The 20351-nt window shown below is 42.4% G+C and overlaps 1 protein-coding gene across 3 annotated transcripts in view; it reads right to left on the minus strand.

Moving 5' to 3' along the window:
- The window catches only part of idua (alpha-L-iduronidase), a 268795-nt gene extending 248458 nt beyond the window's left edge, over positions 1-20337 (minus strand). For all 3 annotated transcript variants that reach the window (XM_087980124.1, XM_087980123.1, XM_087980125.1), the window contains exons 1-2: positions 19797-20337; positions 14904-15044 (exon numbers count right to left, since the gene is read on the minus strand). In XM_087980124.1, the coding sequence (XP_087836250.1) occupies positions 14904-15044; positions 19797-19945 (290 nt within the window). In that variant the 5' untranslated portion in view covers positions 19946-20337. The remainder of the gene's footprint in view (positions 1-14903; positions 15045-19796) is intronic.
- Positions 20338-20351: the final 14 nt, after the last annotated feature.

Below are 20351 nucleotides of genomic sequence, written 5' to 3' on the forward strand. Positions count from 1 at the left end.
GGAGACTGGTAACGTCAATGTTGATGCCATGTGGTTCTTCCTCCTGGCATCGAGGAGGCCTAGAACTCATGTCCTTGGTGGTGCGGGGAGGGGATAGCAATAGTTTAAAGAATCAGCCATAGGACAGTGGAATTGTTTGGTGCATGTCTCCCAGAAATGTCCCCTGAAATGTTCCATGAGTTGGGATCCTGTCTCCCCAGTGCAGAGGAGACCACATTGAGAGCAATGGACGCAATAGATGAGGTGTTTGAATGTGCAGGAAAATTTCTGCCAGATGTGAAAAGATCCTTTGGGGGCCTTGCACAAAGGTGAGGGGCGAGGTATGGGTGCAGGTTTTACAAAGTGCCAGGTGTGGAGAGTGGGTTGGTGGGGAGCGTGGACCTGACGAGTGAGTCATGCAGGGAATAGTCTCTGCAAAATGCAAATGGGGTGGGAAGGGAAACATATCTGGTGGTAAGGTCTGATTGTAGGTGGTGGAAATGGTTGAGGATAATGCATTGTATCTAGAGATTAATGGGATGGAAGGGGAGGATCAGGGGTTCTGTGCTTGTTGCTAGGGGTGGGGTTCAAGAGGGAGGTATGCAAAGTGGAGATGTGCTGGAGGGAATTGTTGATCATGTAGGAGGGGAAATTGCAGTCCTTGAAATAAGTGGTTATCTGGGATGTTCTGGAGTGCAATTGCTCCTCCTGGGAGTAGATACGGTGGAGGTGGAGAAATTGGGAGTATAAGATTGCATTTTTACACAAAGTGGGATGGGATGCAGTGTAGTTCAGGTAGCTGTGGGAGTCGGTGGGTTCGAAATAGACGTGCGTGTTGAATCGGTCACCAGAGATGGACGAGACCCAGCAAGGGGAGGGAGGTGTCCGAGACCATCCAGGTGAAGGTATGTTCAAGGTGAAAGGTGTTTGTGAAGTTGATGAACTGTTCAACCTCCTTGTGGGAGCACGAGGTGGCACCGATACAGTCAGTCAATGAAGCAGAGAAAAAGATTGGGAATGGTGTCAGTATAACTGCAGAAGATGGACTGTTCCACATATCCTATGAAGAGGCAGGTGTAGCTGGAACTCAGGCAGGTGCCCATGACTACCCCTTTAATCAGAAGGAAGTGGGAGGATTTGAAGGAGAAGTTGTTGAGGGTGAGAACCAGTTCTGTCAATCGAATGTGTGCATTGGTGGAGGGATACTAGTTGGGCCGGCAGGAGAGGATGGAAGGGAGGACTTGGAGGCAACAGATGTGTAAAGGGACTGGATGTTCATAATGAAGATGAGGCGTTGGGGCTAGGGAATCAATAGTCATGGAGTGGTAAAGGCCATGTGTGGTGTTCCGAATGTATGTGAGGAGTTCTTGGATTAAGGGGGAACAGGACGGTGTTGAGATATGAGGAGATAAGTTCGATGGGGCAGAAGCAAGCGGAGACAATAAGTCAACCAGGGCAGTCAGGTCTGTGGATTTTAGATATTCTGGGGCAGGAACTAACACCTGTTTCTCCAGTTCACTGTCTCTATTACATACCCAATAGTTTTATTTCTCTCCGAAATTTTACCAGATAATTTACCTGACTCAACTTTCCCTCAATTTGATAGGGACCACTAAATGTGCCTTTGGAGAAATCTCCTACCACTGGTAACAATACTTCTAAGTCATCCCCACGGGAAAACGTCTGAATTTCAGTTTTTATCTGCCACCTGCTTCATTCTATGCTGCGCCTTCTTCAGGTGCTATTTAGCTAAATCACATACCTGATTTAATCTCTCCCTCACCTCAGATACACAATTCAAGTGTGAGATCTCTGAATTTGGTCCCATAAATTTTCTTTAATTTCAAAGGCTATCTCAGTTCACTCCGAATATTAACTCGAAGGGAGTAAACCCAGTAAATTCTTTTGGGGCATCTTTAATGGCAAACGGGGCGGCACAGGGGCACAGTGGTTAGCACTGCTGCCTCACAGCGTCAGAGACCTGGGTTCAATTCCCGCCTCAGGCGATTGACTGTGTGGAGTTTGCACGTTCTCCCAGTGTCTGCGTGGGTTTCCTCCGGGTGCTCTGGTTTCCTCCCACAGTCCAAAGATGTGCAGGTCAGGTGAATTGGCCATGCTAAGTTGCCCGTAGTGTTAGGTAAGGGGTATATGTAGGGGTATGGGTGGGTTACGCTTCGACGGGTCGGTGTGGACTTGTTGGGCCGAAGGGCCTGTCTCCACACTGTAATGTAATCTAATAAGAATGGGAAACCTTTATCCCAGTCACACGGACAATCCTGACAGTACAGTCTTAAAACAGAGTCTTCAGAGTCTAATGCCAGCTTTCCAAGGCTCCCTGAGATACAGGACAGTACGCACTTGATTTAAAAAGTGCTGCATGCCTAAGCTATCCATGACTTCCTTAAAACAACCTAGCATAAAATTAGACCCTTGGTCTGACAATCTCTCTGGGTGGCCCATAAGGGGTAAAGAAAGCTAATAACTCCTCCAACACCCTTTTTGCCTGAATACTCTGTAATGGAATTGCCTTCAGAAATCTGGTTGACACATCCAATATGACGAGCAAATAAAGGTTCCCACTTTTAGTTTTAGGGAGGGAACCTACACAATCAATCCGAATGTGAAAGGTTCTTCAAATGTGGGAATTGGCAAGAAAGTTGCTGGTTTTATTACTGCCTGTGGCCTACCTAATATTTGGCACATTTGATATGTACGGAAAAATTTAATCACTTCCTTGAGCAGGCCAATACAAGTACTTTTGTACCTTAACTGGAGTCTTCCTCACAGCTAGATGACCTCCTACTGGTAATTCATGTGCTATCCACTGTCTGTATGTGACCAGTAACAACCTGGTGCACTTCTGCCCATTTCTCTTCTGCACTAACCTGCCATGATCTTTATTTTCATCTTAAGATGCTATCCTTCGGATAATAATACTCGGGAATACATTCAGATTCATTTTCTGAGTATGCACTTTTACTGTCGCGTCTCTCTCTTGTAAGTCCATTAGCCTTTCAGGACTAAACACTTCTGCCTGACCCTCTACCTGTTCAGGTTTTTCCTGCACCATTACCTCAAACAAGATGTCAGCTAACTGAACTTCAACTCCCTCATCTTTTTCTTTAGTTTTTGCTTCTTGCTGCAACTTAATGACAGCAGGATTAGATTACTTACAGTGTGGAAACAGGCCCTTCGGCCCAACAAGTCCACACCGCCCCGCCGAAGCGCAACCCACCCATACCCCTACATGTAGCCCATTTTACCTAACACTACGGGCAATTTAGCATGGCCAATTCACCTGACCTGCACATCTTTGGACTGTGGGAGGAAACCGGAGCACCCGGAGGAAACCCATGCAGACACAGGGAGAATGTGCAAACTCCACACAGTCAGTCGCCTGAGTCGGGAATTGAACCCGGGTCTCTGGCGCTGTGAGGCAGCAGTGCTAACCACTGTGCCACCGTGCCGCCCCAGGATCTTGTTACTACAGAGTCTGGAAAAATTCCGGGGTATTTGTCTTTTAACTCCTCGGTTCCCTAGTTTTCCTTTGACTTCTCCACAACAAGGCACGTCACTCCCACCTTGGATTGTGCTCAATTGTTCTTAAGAACAAACTGTATTCCTGAAACTGACACTTTGTCAATTCCTGAAGAAGGGCTTATGCCCGAAACGTCGATTCTCCTGTTCCCTGGATGCTGCCTGACCTGCTGCACTTTTCCAGCAACACATTTTCAACTTTGTCAATTACCCCCACTGAGACTTCCGCAGTCCTGAGTTGGCACTCCAACCTGATCTTACAAAGGGGAACATTAAAGTCGTTCCATCTCATCCACAAATTACCACTCTCTCAGTTAACATGTCAAAGAGTGCAAATATTTCTCTCTCTTACTGATGAGCTCCCATATCTCTCAATTGTAATGCTTTCCCTTCTCCCCCTGTTCTGAATAAACTTTACCCATAGAACATTGGGCACTAACTCAATACCTAGCCCCTCCCTAGGCTGTGCACTCTCCTGCATCTCAATGTTTCTTGGGGTTTCCTTTACTACTTCCACTAATCCCATTGGCTTAACCTCTCTTACCATATCTTTTCCCATAATGCCTTTCTTCAATGACAAGCACTGATTTTGTGTGTTACAACAAATTCTTGTTACAACAAGTAAAACTAATGTCATTTACAAAAATACCTTACAAGAACAGTAACAAACACTAAATTGGATAAACAGGCAGAAAACTAGCCACCAGGACACATGAACATCAACTAGCCACAAAAAGACATGACCAACTCTCGCTAGTATCCTTACATATAGATGAAGGAGGACACCACTTCGACTGGGGCAACATATACATCCTAGGACAAGCCAAATAGAGGGACACACGAGAATTCCTCGAAGCATGGCATTTCAATGGGAACTCTATCAACAAACACATCGACTTGGATCCCTTTTACCACCCCCTGAAAAAAAGAGCAGGAAATGATGTCACCGCAGAAAATGATGTCACCACAGGAAATGATATCACCAATCCAAGGAAACCTAAACACAAATAAAAAACAAGCCATACCACCATTGCTTCATCTGGAGGCTCACTGATGTTATTACCTAATATGGTGATGAAAGGTCTGAAAACGAACCTTCCAGTTCAGTGAGCAAACCAACATCCTGGAAACAATGTCCTAGGGGTTGCTTTTGCTTACACTGTTGGAAGGGTTTAAACTAATGTGGCAGGGGGATGGGAACCAAATGAGGAGGCAGTAATTATCTAGCTCCTTACAGGCTTTAGTTAAGTCAGAATGACGAAGGAGAAGAGAAGGCAGGGAGCAGATGATGAACTCAAAGGGACAGGTGGTCTGGGGTGCATTTGTTTTAATGCGAGAAGCGTAGCAGGTAAAGCAGATGAACTGAGGGCTTGGATTAGTACCTGGGAGTATGATATTAATGCTATTACTGAGACTTGGTTGAGGGAAGGGCATTATTAGCAACTAAATATCCAATATCCCAGGATATAGAAGCTTCAGGCGGGATAGAGAAAGAGGTCAAAGTAGGGGAGGAGTTGCATTACTGATTAGATACGAGATCACAACTATGCTGAAGGAAGGCACTATGGGGGACTCGAGCAATTAGGCAATATAGGCAGAGCTCAGAAATAGGAAGGGTGTAATAACAATGTTGGGGCTGTATTACAGGCCTCCCAACAGACAGCATGACATAGAAGTCCAAACACGTAAACAGATTGTGGAAAGATGAAGGACTAACAGGGTGGTGGTGATGGGAGGTTTTAATTTTCCCAACATTGACTGGGTTTCACATAGTGTTAGAGGGCTGAATGGAGTAGAATTTGTAAGGTGCAACCAGGAGGGTTTTCCAGAGCAGAATGTAAATAGCCCAACTTGGGAAGGGGCCCAACTGGACCCGGTATTGGGGAATGAGCCCAGCCAGGTGGATTGGAGTTTCAGTAGGACATTACTTTGGGAATGGTGATCGCAATTCTATAAGTTTTATAATACTCATGGACAAATACGAGAGTGGTCCTAAAGGAAGAGTGCTAAATTGGGGGAAGCCAACTACAGCCAAATTCAGTAGGAGCTGGGGAATGTGGATTGGGAGCAGTTGTTTGAAGGTAAACCCAGATTTAATATGTGGGAGGCTTTTAAAAGAGAGGTTGATTGGAGAGCAGGACAGATATGTCCCTGTGAAAATGAGGGACAGAAATGGCAAGATTAGGGAACCATGGATGACAGGTGAAATTGTGATACTAGCTAAGAGGAAAAAGGAAGCATACATAAAGGTCTAGACGACTGAAAACACAAAGATTTGGAAGAATATTGGGAAAGTCGGACCAATCTGAAATGAGGAATTAAGAGGACTGAAAGGGGTCATGAAATATCTTTAGCAAACAGGATTAAGGAAAATCCCAAAGCCTTTTATTCACTTACAAGGAACGAGAGGGTAACTAGAGAAAGGGTTGGCCCACTGAAGGACAAATGAGCAAAGTTATGCGTGGAGTCAAAGAAAATGGGTGAGATTCTTACTGGGTACTATGCATCAGTATTCAGTGAGGAGAGGGGCACCACTAATGTTGAGGTTAGGAATAGATGCTTGATTACACTAGGTCAAGTTGGCACAAGGAGGCAGGAAGTGTTGGGTATTCTACAAAACATTAAGGTGAACAAGTCCACAGTTTTGGATGGGATCTATCCCAGATTACTGAGTAAAGTGAGAGAGGAAATATCTGGGGCCTTAACAGATATCTTTGCAGCATCCTTGTATACGGGTGAGGTCCCAGAGGACTGGCAAATTGCTAACGTTGTCCCCTTGTTTAAGGAGGGTAGCAGGGATAATCCAGCTAAGTATAGACCAGTGAGCCTGACGTCAGTGTTAGGGAAGCTGTTGGAGAAGATACTGAGGGGTAGCCTCTATTTACATTTGGAAGAAAATGGGCTTATCACTGACAGGTGACGTGGTTTTGTGTAGGGAAGATCATATCTTACCAACTAATAGAATTCTTCGAGGAAGTGACAAAGTTGATTGATGAGGGAAGGACTATTAATGTCATACACATGGACTTCAGTAAGGCGTTTGATAAGGTTCCCCATGGTAGGCTAATGAAGAAGGTGAAGTTGTATGGGGTCCAGTGTATACTAACTAGATAGATAGAAAACTGGCTGGGCAGCAGGAGACAGTAGTAGTAGTGGAAATGAGTTTCTCAAAATGGGGAACTGTGACCAATGGTGTTCCACAGGAATCTGTGTTGGACCACTTGTTTGTGAGACACATAAATGATGTGAAGGAAATTATAGGTGGTCTGATTAGCAAATTTGAAGATGACACCAAGATTAGTAGAGTAGCAGATAGTGAAGGGGACTGTCAGAGAATACAGAAGAATATAGATAGATTGGAGAGCTGGGCACAGAAATGGCAGATGGGAGTTCAATATGGGCAAATGCGAGGTGATGCATTTTGGAAAATCCAATTCAAGAGCGAACTACATGGTAAATGGAAAAGCCCTAGGAAAATTCATGTACAGAGAGATCTGGGTGTTCAGGTCAATTGTACTCTGAAGGTGGCAATGCAGGTCGATGGAGTGGTCAAGAAGGCATACGTTATGTCTTCCTTCATTGGACAGGATATTGAGTAAAAGAGTTGGCAAGAGTTGTATAGGATTTTGGCTCGGCCACATTTGGAATACTGCCTCCTGTTCTGGTCACATTACCAAAAGGATGTGGATGCTTACCTGGTATGGAAGGCACTAGCCTTTGAAGAGAAGTTGAGTAGATTAGGATTATTTTCATTAGAAAGATGTTAGGTTGAGGGGGACCTGGTTGAGGTCTACAAAATCATGAGAGGTATGGACAGGGTGGATAACAAAAAGCTTTTTCCCCCATAGTGGGAGATTCAATTACTAGGGGTCACAAGTTCAAGATAAGAGGGGGAAAATTAAGGGAGATATGCATGGAAAGTTCTTTTTGCAGAGGGTGGTGGGTGTCTAGAAAATGTTGCCAGTGGAAGTGGTATGCCATGACAGCATCATTTAAGATGTATCTAGACAGATACATAAATGGGCAGGGAGCAGAGAGATAACATACAGGAGCAGAGGCCTAACATACGATGAACGGCTGAGGATACTGAGATTGTATTCGTTAGAATTCAGAAGGTTGAGAGGAGATCTAATAGCAACTTAGAAGATAATGCATGGCTTAGAAATGGTGGATGCTGGGAAATTGTTTCCGTCAGGTGGGGATACAAGGACTCGTGGGAACAGCCTTAGAAATAGAGGGGGTCAATTTTGAACAGAAATGAGGAGACATTTCTTCAGCCAGAGAGTGGTGGGCCTGTAAATTCATTGCCACGGAGCGCAGTGGAGGCCGGGACGTTAAATGTCTTCAAGGCATTAACAATACATTCTTAATCTCGCAAGGAATTAAGAGACATGGGGAGAGTGCGGGTAAATGGCATTGGAATGCCCATCAGCCATGATTAAATGGCAGAGTGGACTTGATGGGCCAAATGGCCTTACTTCCACTCCTATGTCTTATGGATACAGATCCTTAGAAAATAGGCAACAGGTTTAGATAGAAGATCTGAATCAGCACGTGCTTGGAGTGCCGAAGGGCCTGTTCTCGTGTTGTAATTTTCTTTGATTTTTGTTCTTGTTCTGAAGAAGTTCAAGTTTTCTCTCCCTTTCCTTTTTTCATCCTGGTTTCCCTTTCTTTATCTTCTAACTCCATTTGCCTCAATTGCAATTTAGGTTTTTCTCACTTGTTATGAAGTTAAAGGCATGTACTGTACCTTTAAGACGTACAGTAAACGCTGTTTTGAACTGAAAGTGGACAAACACCTGTCATATGACTAATTAGCAGTCCCAGCGTGTACTAGAAAATTGAAAATATGTAACATTTGGCTGCGAAATGGATACCGGAGTTGATTGCTGTTTTTACAACAATTCGAATTCACTCAACTTAAATTATGTCCCAGAATACTAAAACCCAATAGAGTTTGAATTTATTGTTTTTGCTGACATCAAACTAATGAGATGATCTGATGTTGAGGGTAGAGCGACTGCCATCGAGAGAGAGAGAGCGCGAGACACATAGACAGACAGAGACAGACGCACACACGAGGGACAGAGAAAAGGGACAGAGACAGAGAGACGGACAGAGAGAGACGGACAGAGAGAGAGGGACAGAGAGAGAGGGACAGAGAGAGAGGGACAGAGAGAGAGGGACAGAGAGAGAGGGACAGAGAGAGAGGGACAGAGAGAGAGGGACAGAGAGAGAGGGACAGAGAGAGAGGGAGCGCGCTATTTCTCTTACTTTTAATTTAACCAGCCAGGAGTAACTGAAATTAAACTAATTTTCTCAATTAAGTTTTATTTAAAGAGCTAGACACTAATTGTCAATTGTTTAAATCTGCTGGGATCTTTTGTATCCCAAGTCTGTTCAAATCTATCCAAATCTCAGACCCAAGCACCCAATCCTGTTATGACCCCTCTGCTAATTAAAGACCCAGAAAGTGCACCTTGTAATCTGTTAAATATGAGTGACAGAGAACTCCTAAATTCCATTATTTAAAAAAAAATCAAAAAAATTATTTTTAACTGTAAAAGTCAACAGTAAACAGCTATTCACAACTTTAAGTCCCCCTTTCTCTTAACTGCCTACTATCTGCCTCCAACTCTACAAAAATATGGAAGTTAATACAATAAAGGGTCTGTAGGTTTGTCTGATCTTAGAGTAGATAAAAGGCTGGCACAACATCAAGGGCCAAAGGGTCTGTACTGTTCTATAATATGCTGTTCCAATAAGACACTTAATTTCAAAACCACACAACCGCTGTAGTCTTCTGTCTGCTGATCTCTCTGAATTGTCTTCTTTCACAGGTATGTTTCACATGAAAAAGTACCTTTGATAGAGAGCATGTTCTCTAACCTTTTTGAGAGCAATATGTTAAGATCGGCAATTCGTGCTGCAGGAGTTTCTCCATCTATGACAGTTGCTCTCTGACCAATTTTCAAAATGTCCACATTCGTATACCCCCCAACATTGGACCGTCTTATTGGTTAGATGTTGAGATTAAATTAGATTCTCTACAGTGTAGAAACAGGCCCTTCACCCCAACAAGTCCACACCAACCCTCCGAAGAGCAACCCACCCCTACATTTATCCCTGACTAATCCACCTAACACTACTGGCAATGTAGCAGGCCAATTCAGCTAACCAGCACATCTTTGGACTGTGGGAGGAAACCGGAGCAACCGAAGGAAACCCATGCAGACAAGGGGAGAATATGCAAACTCCATATAGACAGTTGCCCAAGGCAGGAATTGACCCTGAGTCTCTAGCACTGTGAGTCCACAGTGCTAACTACTGAGCCACCGTGCTGCCCCAAAAGTAACCCATCCCTACCCTATATTTACCCCTGACTAATAACCTACACTACAGAAATTTAGTATGGCCAATTCACCGAGCCGGCACATCTTTGGATTGTGGGAGGAAACCAGAGCACCCGGAAAGAAATCCATGCAAACATTGGGAGAATGTGCAAACTCCACACAGACAGTTGACCAAGGGTGGAATCGAACCTGGGCCCCTGGCACTGTGAGGCAGCAGTGTTAACCACTGAGCCACCGTGCCACCCAAAACATCTATTGGCAAAAAAAATCAAACTCAATTGCTTTTTAGTATCCTGGGGCAGAATTTAAACAGATGGGTTAAATTCGAATTGTCATCAAAACAGCAACCAAAACTCAGGTATTAATTTCACAGCCAAATGTTACACATTTACAATTTTCCAGTACACTCTGGGACTGCCATCTAGTCATATACTAGATGTGCCTGTAAGCTGTCAGTTCAGAGCAGTATGCTCTCTGTCAAAGAGACAGTACACACAGGCAATCTCATAATATTATAGCAGGAAGACTAGAATTAAACACTATTCTAAACGTAGTCTCACCCATGTCCTGTACGCTGCAACATGGCATCCAACTTCTATACTCAATGCTGTGACCAATGATGGCAAGCATGTCAAATGCCTTCTTCACCACCCTGTCTATCTGTGACTTTACTTTCAAAGAACTATGTATCTGCACCCCTAGGTGTCTTTGTTCAGCAACAATCTCCAGGGCCCTACCATTAATTGTACAAGTCCTTTCATGGTTTGCCTTGCCAAAATGGTCAAAAACAGCTTCAGAACACCAGCTGTTCCAGGGCACCCTGTTTAAATATAAAACTATAGATGGCAGTTAAAACAGACACCAGCTGATTGACAGAGATAATACTAGACTGCTCAGATCCCAGTTATAAATTTTTAAAGGCTGATGACCTCTGAGTACTGGAGCTGCAGTCTTGCTAAAAACTACTGTTGGCCTCTATGCAAGGAATGACAAGGTCAACAAGAGAGGAGGCAATATGTTTCCACCAGGAAAAACTGAGTCAATATGAAGAGGCTTTGCTGTGAACAAACACCTTCATCTTCTCTTTCGGTATCATCCTTTTCTTGGGTCAGTGAGACATCATTCCTACCTCTTGGTGACTGAGTGGTTTGCAGAAGCTCAAATACAATACTGTGCAAGCTCATATCTTATCTGTCTGCTAACCACTGCACAATAGTACATATGTGAAAATGTTCCATGCATACCTTGCAGGGTAACATCAGAATCTGGCCTACTTTCACTGTTTTTAAAATTAACTAACTTACAGATGAGTTGGTATGTGAAATCCAGAAAGGTGCAAATCAACCAGAAAATACAGATTTAAGTTTCAGTGTCTTTATAACAATGTTAACTTCAGCTCAGACTGATCCTTATTTAATGAATGGTTTAATAAGCTTGGCTCAATCTGAACTGATGACAATATCCATTTTAGATGCATGTCACCTTACTTCTTGAAAGCCTCATTAATTTAGAAAAATGGGGTGGTATCTTATAGAAACATATAAAATTATGAAGGGAATAGATAAAATAGAAGCGGGGAGGTTGTTTCTACTGGAAGGTGAACTAGAACTGGGGACAAAGCCTCAAAATAAGGGGGGAGCAGATTTAGGACGACGCTGAGAAGGAACTTCTTCTCCCAAAGGGTTGTGAATCTGTGAAATTCCCTGCCCAGTGAAGCACTTCAGCCTACTTTGTTGAATTTTGTAAGGCAAAGATAGATTTTTGAATAGTAAAGGAATTAAGGGTTACGATCAGTAGGCAGGTCATAGAGTTATAAGAGATGTACAGCATGGAAACAGACCCTTCGGTCCAACCCACCCATGCGAACCAGATATCCCAATCCAATCTAGTCCCACCTGCCAGCGCCCGGCCCATACCCCTCCAAACCCTACCAAATGCCTCTTAAATGTTGCAATTGTACCAGCCTCCATCACTTCCTCTGGCAGCTTATTCCATACACGTACCACCCTCTGCATGAAAAAGTTGCTCCTTAGGTCTCTTTTATATCTTTCTCCTCTCACCCTAAACCAATGCCCTCTAGTTCTGGACTCCCCGACCCCAGGGAAAAAAGACTTTGTCTATTCATCCTATCCATGCCCCTCAATTTTGCAAACCTCTATAAGGTCACCCCTTAGCCTCCGAACTCCAGGGAAAACAGCCCCAGCCTGTTCAACCTCTCCCTATAGCTCAAATCCTCCAACCCTGGCAACATCCTTGTAAATCTTTTCTGAACCCTTTCAAGTTTCACAACATCTCTCCGATAGGAAGGAGAACAGAATTGCACGCAATATTCCAACAGTGGCCTAACCAATGTCCTGTACAGCCGCAACATGACCTCCCAACACCTGTACTCAACACTCTGACCAATAAAAGAAAGCATACCAAACGCCTTCTTCACTATTCTATCTACCTGCAACTCCACTTTCAAGGAGCTATGAACCTGCACTCCATGGTTTCTTAGTTCAGCAACACTCCCCAGGACCCTACCATTAAAGTGTGCAAGTCCTAGTAAGATTTGCTTTCCCAAAATGCAGCACCTCGCATTTATCTGAATTAAACTCCATCTGCCACTTCTCAGCCCATTGGCCCATCTGATCAAGATCCTGTTGTAATCTGAGGTAACCCTCTTCGCTGTCCAGTACACCTCCAATTTTGGTGTCATCTGCAAACTTATTGACTGTACCACTTATGCTCACATCCAAATCATTTATATAAATGACAAAAAGTAGAGGGCCCAGCACCGATCCTTGTGGCACTCCACCGGTCACAGGCCTCCATTCTGAAAAACAATGCTCCACCACCACTCTCTGTCTTCTACCTTTGAGCCAGTTCGGTATCCAAATGGCTAGTTTCCCTGTATTCAGTGATATCTAATCTTGCTAACCAGTCTGCCATGGGGAACCTTGTCGAACACTTTACTGAAGTCCATTTAGATCACACCTACCGCTCTGCCCTCATCAATCTTCTTTGTTACTTCTTCAAAAAACTCAATCAAGTTTGTGAGACATGATTTCCCATGCACAAAGCAATGCTGACGATCCCTAATCAGTCCTTACCTTCCAAATACATGTACATCCTGACCTTCAGGATTCCCTCCAACAACTTGCCCACCACCGACATCAGGCTCGCTGGTCTATAGCTCCCTGAAGCCAGGGACACAAATGCCTTTGCAACCTCAGTGAGAATTACCTATTTGGAGGAATCTTCTACGGAGCATGTGTTTGTTGTGTGGTGGCATTAGAGAAGTGATTCAGTCAAAGACTCTATAAGTACTGAAATATTCACAATCATTTTTCATTAATTGCTGATTTAAGTCAAAATGACTTTGCCTTTTAGGAACTGTAAATCTGAGCAATTAGTTTTCTTAATCTGAAATTAACTGTAATTCACCATTTCCAAGATCGCAGAAGGCCCAAAGTCTCATATTCAACACTGGTCAGCTTTGCAATCCATGAACAACATTCTCCAGTCCTCTGCCTCTTAATTTTATTTTCAGCTTTCTTCTGCAAAGGTGACACAGAGAAATGGGTGTTGCTGAAACTTAACTGCCTATGAGGATTGATACAAATGGATTATGCTTTATAAAACAGAAGAAGGGTTGTGATATTAAAGGGTTAATTTGCTCTGCTGACCTCCAAGAAATTGGATGTCCTGAGGCGAAGGTGGGATACCTCTGACTTACAGGTAGATTGTAAGGAATTTACATTCCCATCCCTTGTCATTCAGAGCCATTTGCATGGCCATTTCAGAGTTATTCAGAGTAAAAGAATTGCATCATCATCATATTCAAAATCAATAAATACACTGCAGTTGGAATTTTGACTACTCCCTGTAGTTTAAAAAAAATTCACGATAGATTTAACCATTAAGGGATGATTTACACTATATTGTTTCTGGAAACAATGTGGTCACTGCATTGTGTCTTGAATGGCATGTGACTGTGGGGGGGTGGGGTGGGGTGGGGCAAGTGAGTGACTGATAGTTGTCTTGTGGGCATTACTGACTGTGGTGTAAACATTCTGTATTAAGGAAAGTCTGTTACTTTTTTCAGAGAGAGAGATCCCTTGACATAGCTTCACAAGCATTGCAAGGAGTGTGAAGGGTTTCTCCAGAAAGCTTGTACTGTATGGTGCTTAATAAAATTTCAGTTATTCACAGAAGTTGGCGTCTGCAGTTGCATCAAGTGTGTAGGAACCTGAAGAAAAAAAAAGAACCTAACTGGGTAAGTACACTACAGGTTGCAGATTAATCTGCAACTTTGTTCACCCCTATGTATGACTTAGTTAGGAAATTAAAACAAACATAATCACACTGCTCCTGCTCTCTTCCAGAACCACTCGAACCATACCTTCTCTATGGTGGCAGCAGGTTATTATTTTTCCATTGTTCTGAAAGCAGGAGCTCTTTCTTCACTTTTACTTGCACATTGTAGTTCATAAGATCAGTAGAAATAGGGAGCAAATCATTCAACCTCTTGAGCATCCAATAGGATCACGGCTGATCTGATATTCCTCATGTCCACTTTTCAGATTTTCCCCATCATCCTTGATTCTCACTGATCAAGAATCTATGTATCTCAGTGTCAAATATACACAAGTACCCTGCCTAAGTTCATCTTGTTTAATTTGCACCTGGTCTTTGCCTTCTTTCTTCTATAGTTCTGCCATTAAATACATTAATACAAATGCAATGTTTCAAATGTCTCCATCATTACATTTGAACTAGTGTCATGAAATCTTAAAAATTATAATAAACAAACATTGAAATCCATATTAAAATCAGTAGGTCCCATCACCGCTGCCACTGTTAATATCAAGTCAATGATATATTCTTAAAATACATAACAGATTAAAATCTGACAACAAATCTAATCACTCAACATGAGAAAGAATACTACATATAATAGTAGATACATGAATAGAGATGAAGAAAGATCATTTAAACATTCAAAACATTTCTTACTTTTCTGTACAAAAAAACGATCATGCAACTCACTGAATTGTGATTAGTTCTAAAAGCCAGTGAATTCGAACTTGTTCTATGCCACTGTGAGGTACCGACGTAATATATGCAAGGTTCAGATGTTGGTCTCTGCTTAGGTCAAACACATCTGCTTTGTTGTGTGGCAAAGGAGGACTGTCAAAAATGTGTAAAAAGAAGAACAAAAGTTAGTAAACTGTCAATAAAAACCACAAAAGCAATTGTAACCACGACAATAAAGACAATAATAATTTAAGCAAAACAAAAAGTTACATTTTCCATTGTGGGAAGAACATAATTAGAGGTTACAAACAAGCTGGACCAATTTGATTATTCTTCAAACTTAACAAATACAAAAGCACAGATCGAACTAGTTGAATAAGGAATATCCAAGTAGAGGTTGTTAGGATTCTCAGAACCACAAGAAACAATAAGACACTGTACTACATTCTCAACACCATACGTTAGGATTCACCAGAATTATATCTGGCTACAAGAGTTAAATTATGAAGACAGGTTGGACAAGGCATAAGCAATTAAGAGATCAAATGTGGTGGTTATGATTATTAAAATGAAACAATAGGGTACATAATATGGTGATTCCAAACAAACAGCAATGGTCTCCATGACCCCTATATTTAAAGCTAGGTCATTTGGATGTGGTTGTAGGAATCTCTCTTAAGCTAAAGAGTGGTGGGAATCTGGAATTTTCCCTTCCAAAAAGCCACAAATTACATCAAATAAAAATTTCAAAATTGATCAAAGCTTGTGAGAAGATTTGTAGCTCGGGTGCTCAGTGCTGTGGTTCTGTTCGCCGAGCTGGAAGTTTTTGTTGCAAACGTTTCGTCCCCAGGTGACATCCTCAGTGCTTGGGAGCTTCCTGTGAAGCGCTTCTGTGGTGTTTCCTCCGGCATTTATAGTGGCGTGTCCCTGCCGCTTCCGGTTGTCAGTTTCAGCTGTCCGCTGTAGTGGCCGGTATATTGGGTCCAGGTCGATGTGTTTGTTGATGGAGTTTGTGGATGAGTGCCAAGCTTCTAGGAATTCCCTGGCTGTTCTTTGTTTTGCTTGCCCTATAATGGTAGTGTTGTCCCAGTCAAATTCATGTTGCTTGTCGTCTGCGTGTGTGGCTACTAGGGATAGCTGGTCGTGTCGTTTCGTGGCTAGTTGATGTTCATGGATGCGGATCGTTAGCGGTCTTCCTATATAGTGTTTTGTGCAGTCCTTGCATGGGATTTTGTACATTACGTTAGTTTTGCTCATGCTGGGTATTGGGTCCTTCGTTTTGGTGAGTTGTTGTCTGAGAGTGGCTGTTGGTTTGTGTGCTGTTATAAGTCCTAGTGGTCGCAGTAGTCTGGCTGTCATTTCAGAGATGTTCTTGATGTATGGTAGTGTGGCTAGTCCTTTGGGTTGCGGCATGTCCTCGTTCTGTTGTCTCTCCCTTAGGCATCTGTTGATGAAATTGCGAGGATATCCATTTTTGCGAATACCTTGTATAGGTGTTCCTCTTCCTCTTTTTGCAGTTCTGGTGTGCTGCAGTGTGTTGTGGCCCTTTTGAACAGTGTCTTGATGCAACTTCGTTTGTGTGTATTGAGGTGGTTGCTTTCATAGTTCAGGACTTGGTCTGTGTGTGTGGCTTTCCTGTGTACCTTAGTGGTGAATTCTCCGTTTGGTGTTCTCTGTACCATCACGTCTAGGAATGGGAGTTGGTTGTCCTTTTCTTCCTCTCTCGTGAATCGGATTCCTGTGAGTGTGGAGTTGATGATCCGGTGTGTATTCTCTATTTCCGTGTTTTTAATGATTACAAAGGTGTCATCAACGTATCTGACCCAGAGTTTGGGTTGAATTTGTGGTAAGACTGTTTGTTCTGACCTTTGCATTACTGCTTCTGCTATGAGTCCCGAGATTGGTGAGCCCATGGGTGTTCCGTTGATTTGTTCGTATATCTGGTTGTTGAATGTGAAGTGTGTTGTGAGGCACAAGTCCAGTAGTTTAAGTATGCCGTCTTTGTTGATGGATTCAATGTCCTGTTGTCTGTCATGTCTGTTCAGCAGGTTGGCTATTGTTTCTCTGTCTAGGGCTTTGTCAATAGACGTGAACAGTGCTGTCACGTCGAATGAGACCATGGTTTCTTCCTTGTCTATGTGTGTATTTCTGATGATGTCCAAGAATTCCTGTGTTGATTGTATAGAGTGTCTGGATCCGCTGATCAAGTGTTTCAGTTTCTGCTGTAGTTCTTTCGCCAGTTTGTGTGATGGTGTCCCTGGTAGTGATACTATGGGTCTGAGTGGGATGTCTGGTTTGTGCACTTTAGGTAGTCCATAGAATCTGGGGGCATTGTTGCTTTCAGGTTTCATTCTTTGTAGGTCTTGTAACCTTAAAACAAGTTGATTGAGTGCCTTGAGCACCTGATTTGTTTCAAATTCTACAAAAAACAATTGGGTCAGCGGTCATGCTTTAGCCAGATGAGTGTATTGTATTAAAATGTCTTTGCTGCTGCTGCTGTTGAGTGTTTAATGCAGTGTTTGTTTTAAGATTTTGTAGAAAATATTAGAACGTGAAGTGCAGCTGTTTAAATTCTTTCAATTATTGTTAAGACTTCAGTGGCCCTCCTCCTATTGCAAATTCAAAGAGTCATCTAAAGTTGCCACTGTAATTCCGATTGTTTTATTTGGACACATAGACAAGGAAATCATATAAAGTCCACACAAACAAACAAAGTCACCCAAGGCTAGAATCAAACACAGGTCCCTGGTGCTGTGAGGCAGCAGTGCTAACCACTGTTTCACCATGCTGCCAAGCGGGTTAAAAAGGTAAGAGTTTTAAAAGTTTTCCATTCATCCTATAGACCTTCTCCACACCACTAGGAAGCTGGTTCTAAACAAGGTGAAGAATGCTGGGAATGAAAATGGAGAAAAGGATGGGGTGTTGACACAGCCCTGCTTGGCATCAAAGGATTCTATCATTTTACCATGAGGATCAGCAGCGACGTCTTGAGGCAAAGGAGATGGAGGACATTGATAAATTTCTCTAGACAGCTCGGAGGACAGGTTCTATCTTCAGCATCCTTGAAACAGCCAATAGCACCAACATTGAGGCCACAATCACCCAAAATCAACTCCACTGAGTCAGCCACGATGCTTCAGATGATTTCTGACTGCCAAAGCAAATCATCTTCATTCAGCTCAAGGAAGGCACTCAAATGACAGGAGGATAAAGGAAGCATTTCATAGACTCTCTGATGGCTTCTCTCAAGAAAGACAACATAGAAGTCAATTCTTGGGAAACCCTTGTTCAAAAGAATCCTTTTGGAGGAAGCTCCTTTATGAAGGTACACAATTCTTTGAGAACACCTTTGAGTAACAGGAAGTACAGAAAAGGAATCGGAGAAAGGAATGTCAGTGATTTAAAGGCCAAGGACCAATTCTATCTCCTGGAAACATTACCAAATGTGTGATTGGAGATGCACATCTAGGATTGGGCTGATCAGCCACGCAAGGACTAATAAAAATCCCTGACCAATCTCACAGAATTGCCAATGAAGGTGATTCTTAGTCCCCATTATTACCATTGTAGCTACTCTTCTTTCCTGGCTAAACATGAACAATTCCTGCTTTCCCCTTTTTTCTCTCTCTCTTTGGGCTCACTCTCTACCTATCTGCTAACTCCTTTCCCACCTATCCCACCATCATCAGCATAAATACCATCTTTTCCTAGTTGCTGTCAGTTCTCAAAAAGGTTCACTATACTCAAAATACCACATCTGCCTTGTCTTCACAAAGGCTGTCAGATCTGCTTGAGTTTCTCCAAGATTTTCTGTTTTTGCTTGTTTCAGCTCTCCAGCATCTGGCAGGTGTATTTTATTTTACTTAATCACATTTGACCAAAACAAACCTGTTCTCAAACTAATAAAAGTGACCTTTGTCCTATTTTTCCTTCTTCTCATTTTGGTTTGCACTTGAGAATTGAACCTTGGACAACAGATTGTTTTCAAAACAAAAAGAACAAGGCCTGGTCAATTACTATTCTAAGAACATTGTAGATGATTTACCACCTAGTTACTGTTATTTTCATGGACTGGCAAACGGTTGGATATTGAATTTGTCAATCAAGGGAGAACTGGTGCTGGTCAGCAAACCACAGAGAATGTTGAAATATAGACAGAAGGATTATTGCACTCAAAAATTAACTCTTGCTTTTATTTCTATAGATGTTGCCAGATGTGCTGAGTTTCTCCAAAACTTTGTTTTTGTTTCAGAAAACTCTCCAAAATGGTCAAACAAGTCCACCCTCTGTTAAACATATTTTGATGATCTGGAATGAACATTCAGAATCTCAACCTGAGCTACAAGTCTTCTCCAAACTCACTAACATTTTAACGTTTTCATGTATCCTACTAACACATGCATAATTACATCCCCAATTAGGTTCTAGTATTTTTCATACTACCAATGTCAAGTTAGCTAGCTTGTTGTTCTCATGAGGAAAGACTAAAACTGTGGGATAAAAGATCCAAAATTAAAGTTAAACCAATGGTGAAGATCAGAGTTCTTTTCTGTGTTCTGGAGAGCAGTGGAGGGAGGGTCACTGAATCTCTTAAAGACCCATTTTGAAAGATTCCTGACTAACAATAAAGTAGAGATCACTAGTCATGATCAGCCTTCTTTTGCTCCTAATTTGTATGTTTTATCTTTTCTCTCTCCCTCATTTCTTGAGTAGCACTTCTTTCCATCTACTGAGACTATTCCAGATTCAGAAGAATTCTGTAAAAGCAAATGGTCACCAAATTTGTTAGTTCTAATTTGATCAAATAGACATGCATTATTTCACTACCGCTTAAGGGTCTCATACACCAACTACTGAAGGTGACAATCCTACATGTTTCTATAGCATTTTTTTTTAGAAACCTACCAAAATCCAGTACTCCTCCAGAAATGTCTCAACTGTCTTTGAGCTTTCGATGCATCCACTGTAATTGAAAAAAACTGAGGTCCATGTTGTGGATGTGTCGAGGCATAACTTAGCGTTATGCAGTACAAAGCAACAATCAGACGATTCATAATTAATGTACAAAAGCAATAGTAGTCTTCGCACTACCCACAGATGAAGGAATGCCTCAGATATTGTTTTGAACGCACTCTTGAGCTTTACAGTTCCAGCTCAATCCAAACATTGCAGTTGACAATAATATCGACAGATTTTGCTGTAAAGAAGTCCTTCACTTGTTTATTTAGTTGCTGCCCCTCCTCGATCTCTGCAGTGGAAAGTACCTTCCGCTCACTAACGAACTATGTCAATCCTGTTTTTATACCAAAAAACGACTACAATCTTATAAATGTTTTTAAATATTTAAAGTAGCTTTCACGGTCTTTTATAATCGTGCCTTTCAAAGAAGTTGCATTCTCCACCCGACGGGAAGAATTCACTTTAGGCTGTAAAAGAAACCAACACCCTCACGTGACAGTG

Source organism: Chiloscyllium plagiosum, unplaced genomic scaffold (assembly GCF_037043375.1).
Source record: "Chiloscyllium plagiosum isolate Xiang-an unplaced genomic scaffold, Cpla_swu_hap1 HiC_scaffold_36, whole genome shotgun sequence".
NCBI classification, from domain to species: Eukaryota; Metazoa; Chordata; class Chondrichthyes; order Orectolobiformes; family Hemiscylliidae; genus Chiloscyllium; species Chiloscyllium plagiosum.